This window comes from Phytophthora cinnamomi, assembly GCF_018691715.1.
Source record: "Phytophthora cinnamomi strain GKB4 chromosome Unknown Contig4, whole genome shotgun sequence".
NCBI lineage: Eukaryota > Oomycota > Peronosporomycetes > Peronosporales > Peronosporaceae > Phytophthora > Phytophthora cinnamomi.
The window spans coordinates 307,141-311,259 of record NW_027150937.1 but is presented as its reverse complement, the minus strand read 5'-3'; the positions used below and the strand labels follow the sequence as shown (position 1 = coordinate 311,259).

Below are 4,119 nucleotides of genomic sequence, written 5' to 3'. Positions count from 1 at the left end.
GCACTTCGTACTCGCCGCTCCGGCGTCAGATGAAGCACCGTTTCGCGCAGGGTTCTCCCATGAGGTCCCCGTTCGGGTCGCCAATGAGCTCTGCTGCGGGTTTCGTGTCTCCGCAGCCGACGAGCGCGACGAGAGGTCTGAAGATCACGGCCTACGCGTCTCCCGAGTCGGGTAAGGTGGCGAAGTCCGCGAGCAGCGAGAGCGCGGGGTTCGCGTCGCCTCCCGCCGCCAAGGTGACACGAAGCGCTACGTCGACGACGACGTCGTACTCGTCGCCCGTGACGACCAAGACGATTTCCTACTCGTCACCCTCGAGGACCCAGTCCAGCACCACCGCTGGCTCGACCACGACTCGCAAGATCACTGTCGAGGGAGACTTCACGGTCATCACGACGGAAGTCACGTCGCCGCGCGGCACCAAGCGGGTGTCCACGACGCGTCAGCCGACCAGCCAGAGCGGCCTCAGCACGACCGCCGCCTAGGCGTCGGCGCATATGCATTCGTAGCTAGCACGAAGTGACTGCACTTCTAGTGACAAATCTTATACATGTATTCATTTTTTCATGCGTGGCGTCTCGGACGTGGTTTGCTTTGTTTCTTCGTTAAATAAAACAAGTTGCTGTTGCCGAATTTGAGGACTGGCGTCAAAAAAAGGGCGGCCTTTTTTAAAATTCAAAACCTGTTCACTCCGTCTCCTATTTTAATAGTAAAATATTCAGTATCATATTCAAATATTCTAGTACCAGTAGAATATCTCATGGCGGAGCGTGGAGCCGCCGCCGCCGCGGGGCTGCGCTCGCAGCAGCAGGAGGCGGAGCGCATGGCGCGCGAGCTGATGGACATGAAGATCGAGACGGCGCACCTGCGCGAGCGCCTGCGGCTGCGCGTGGGCGGCGACACGACGGCGGCGGAGCTGGAGGCGGAGGCGTTCGCGCTGCAGTCGGCGCTGGCCGAGGCGCAGCAGGCGCTCAAGGCGCGCGAGGCGGAGCTGCAGGCGCTGGACGGCCGCTACCAGAAGGCCATGCAGGGCCTGCTGCGCCTGGACGAGGCCTGGAGGCTCAGCCGCGCGCAGGCCGCCGCCGCGCAGGACGCGCAGCTCGCGGCCGAGACGCGGGCGGAGGCCGCCGCCGGCAGCCGCCGCGAGCTGGAGCAGCAGCTGCAGGCCGCGGGCGAGCGCGAGGCGACGCTGGCCGCCAGGGTGGACGCGCTCGCGCAGGAGAAGCGGCAGGCGGAGCAGCAGAGAGACGAGCGCGCGCGGGAGGCCCAGCAGACGGACGTGCAGGCGCGCGAGCTGCGCGCGCAGCTGGAGGCGACGCGCCAGAGCTTCGAGACGCAGATGAGGGAGCAGGAGGGCGCCACGCGCGAGGACGTGCGGGAGCTGCAGGAGCAGCTGCAGAGGGCGCAGGAGCACGCGGCGGCGCTGAGGGGAGAGGCCCACGCGCGGCAGGAGGAGGCGGCCAAGGTGGACGCCGAGTTGAGGGACACCAGAGCGGCCGAAGCCGCCACCAAGCAGAGGCTCGTGAAGCTCTCAGAGGACCACGCCACGCTGCGCGTGCACTTGGAGTCGGCCAAATTGGTGGCCGTTGAGAGCACCCAGAGGGCGATCCAGGCGGAGACGGAGAACGAGGACATGAGGAAGGAGCTGGAGGAGCGGGAGGATGTGTTGAGGGAAAAGGAGCAGGCCATGCGCGCGTTGGAGGAGGAACTGGTTCAGAAGCAAAAGACCGTGGAGGACGAGCTGCTCAAGAAGAAACAGGCAGTGGAGGAGACCGAACAGCGACTAACGAAAGAGTCTCAGGAGATGCTGCAGGTTCAAGAAGAGACATGGAGCTGTCGGGAGCAAGCTCTGCAAGAGGAGACGGACAAGTACAGACAGGAACTGGAGTACATGAAGTCGTTTCACGTAGAACTGGTCCAGTTGCTGCGGATAAAGGAATACGACGACACAATTGAGGAGCCGCTACAAAGGGTCGAGCCAGCCATGCTCAAGGCGCTCGTCGTGCAGGAGATTAACAAGCGTGACGTTCTGGCCGCGACACTGAAGCAGAACAAGGTGAAACTAGCCACGGCAAAGCGCCAACTTGGTGCTCAGAAGCAACTCGAAGCTGACAACGCAAAATTCCGCGCTGAGTACGAGAAGGCAAAGCTGGCGATGGAGCGCATGGCAACACGGAAGGCAAAGAGTCTCGGATCTGCTGCGTCAGTGCCTGTTCGTCCTACTGGGCATGACAGCAGCGGCAGCAGCAACTCATCCGAGACAAGTGTTGGGAAGGAGAACAGACCTGCAAAGGGAGCAGTGGCGCCGATCGTGAAGCGAAAGCTGGAGGTAGGCGAAGCAGACGCTGTTGATGTCAGGACGACACCTCGCAAAGCCCAACGCACCAAGCACGTGTATGTAGCTTCGCGGTATCTTAGCAGTGCGTCCAAACGCTGAGGTATGCGTGGTTTGGTACAGTAAACTATCGGGAGGTGGGTCTCCTTTGGTATAGTAGTTCTTCATTGAAAATCTTAAATTCAGACTCGTGGAAATGCAACTCGTCCTCGTAAGTTGTTCACAAAGAAACTCTGGCTAACTACTGTCAAGACATTGCACAGAACGACATTACAGCTCGTGCTTCTCCGTCGGAAAGGGCTCTTCCTCTTGCTGGTGCTGGTGCAGTGACCAGCCGGGCACGCTCTTCTGGTCCTTCACACGCAGCCGAATGCTCTCAAAGCACTGGAAGGCCTGGGAAGGCTGGATCTCTCCGTCGACGATAACTGCGGAGGCAGTGTCCTTCGCGCTGAGGTAGCACGGCACGTACTCGTTCACCTGGCCGAACGTCACCATCACGCCGCCGTTGCTGAGCTGCTGCGGGAATCGCTTGGGGCACGCTTGCGCGTGTTGCTGCTGCACTCCGCCCCAGTAGGGCGCCCAGGCCACGGATCCGCCCTCCTCCAGATTCTGTCCGTCGATGGCGATCTACATAACGCACATAATGCAGCATGAGTTAGCGTCGTCCGGGTGCCGCAGTATCACCAGCAAAATACTCACAAAGATGCTCTCGTTCACGAAGGCGAAGGTCGGATCTAGCGAGAAAATCTCGACGGCCGCGCGCTGCTGCATCTTGAGCTCCGTCGCGACGTTGAACGCCACGAAGCCAGAGGCCGCGAGCAGCACCAGCGTCTTGGCCCACAGTCGGTGGAAGCACGTGAGCGTCACGAGGGCCCCCGCCGCGAGCACCGCCAGCTCGCGCACCACGGGCGCATCCAGACTCTTCACGAGCGTCCAGACGTCGTCGTCCAGACGCCTGAGCGGCGCGCCGGGGCTCGATCCGATGGACAGCGCCTCCATGGCCGCCTGCACGGACTCGCGCCCGCCCTGCAGCAGGCGCTCGCCGCACTGCTCGGGCGGCTCGAGCTCCAGCTGCTGCCAGTGCACGGCGAGCGGCTCCACGCTGCACGACGCGCCGTACAGCGCCGCGGCCGCCGCCGCCAGCGTCAGCAGGTTCAGCAGCACCTTGGTGAGCGTGCCGGCCAGCCGCGGGCTGCGCAGCGGCCACAGCTGCTCGTCGCCGCGCGGCAGCGTGGCGTACAGCAGCAGGGGGGCCACGGCCAGCGCGGCCAGCGTCCAGCCGACGTTCTGCAGCGCCGAGCCGCCCGCCAGCCAGCGCTGCGCGAACGAGAGCGGCGGCAGCGGCGCGCGCGGGCGCTCCAGCCAGTCGTCGTCGTTGTCCTCGGACGAGTCCGAGTCCGAGTGCCACGCGTCCTCGTCCGCGTCCTCGTCCCCGTCCTCGTCGGCGGCGGCGTCCGAGTTCTCCTCGCCCAGCTCGTCCCAGCCGCGCTGCGTCGCGTCGGCCGCCAGCATGGCGTCGATCTGCTCGTCCTTGGTCTGGATGTACGCGTCGTTCCACTTGTCGTCCACGAACACGGGCTGGTTCTCCGCCTTGGAGCGCGAGCGCGTGAGGACCATCGTGGCTCGGCTAGCAGTCGCTGTTTCAGTCTTGGGCGGCGTCTCGGACGATTTGAAAATGGCCGTTTGGGCGCGAGGCATCAGTCAAAGATGGACATGGCTACGTTACGTGTGTGTGAGGGGTATATGGACATTGATGGACTACAGCAGTAGCAGAGCTCTACGGGATT

The 4,119-nt window shown here is 63.2% G+C and overlaps 3 protein-coding genes across 3 annotated transcripts; 2 read left to right on the top strand and 1 right to left on the bottom strand.

Annotated features, from left to right (window-relative positions):
• Nucleotides 1-29: 29 nt before the first annotated feature.
• Nucleotides 30-482, top strand: IUM83_05291 (Pleiotropic drug resistance protein 2; the record flags this gene model as incomplete). The annotated part of the gene is made up of 1 exon (XM_067929421.1): nucleotides 30-482. One exon carries the CDS (start codon nucleotides 30-32, stop codon nucleotides 480-482), a length of 453 nt encoding a protein of 150 aa, XP_067799653.1.
• A 275-nt stretch (nucleotides 483-757) lies between these two features.
• On the top strand, nucleotides 758-2,434 carry IUM83_05290 (plectin-like protein; the record flags this gene model as incomplete). Its single annotated transcript, XM_067929420.1, has 1 exon — nucleotides 758-2,434. One exon carries the CDS (start codon nucleotides 758-760, stop codon nucleotides 2,432-2,434), a length of 1,677 nt encoding a protein of 558 aa, XP_067799652.1.
• A 168-nt stretch (nucleotides 2,435-2,602) lies between these two features.
• IUM83_05289 (DNA repair protein) lies at nucleotides 2,603-3,949 on the bottom strand (the record flags this gene model as incomplete). Its single annotated transcript, XM_067929419.1, has 2 exons — nucleotides 2,603-2,959; nucleotides 3,032-3,949. 2 exons carry the CDS (start codon nucleotides 3,947-3,949, stop codon nucleotides 2,603-2,605), a joined length of 1,275 nt encoding a protein of 424 aa, XP_067799470.1.
• Between the last annotated feature and the right edge of the window lie 170 nt (nucleotides 3,950-4,119).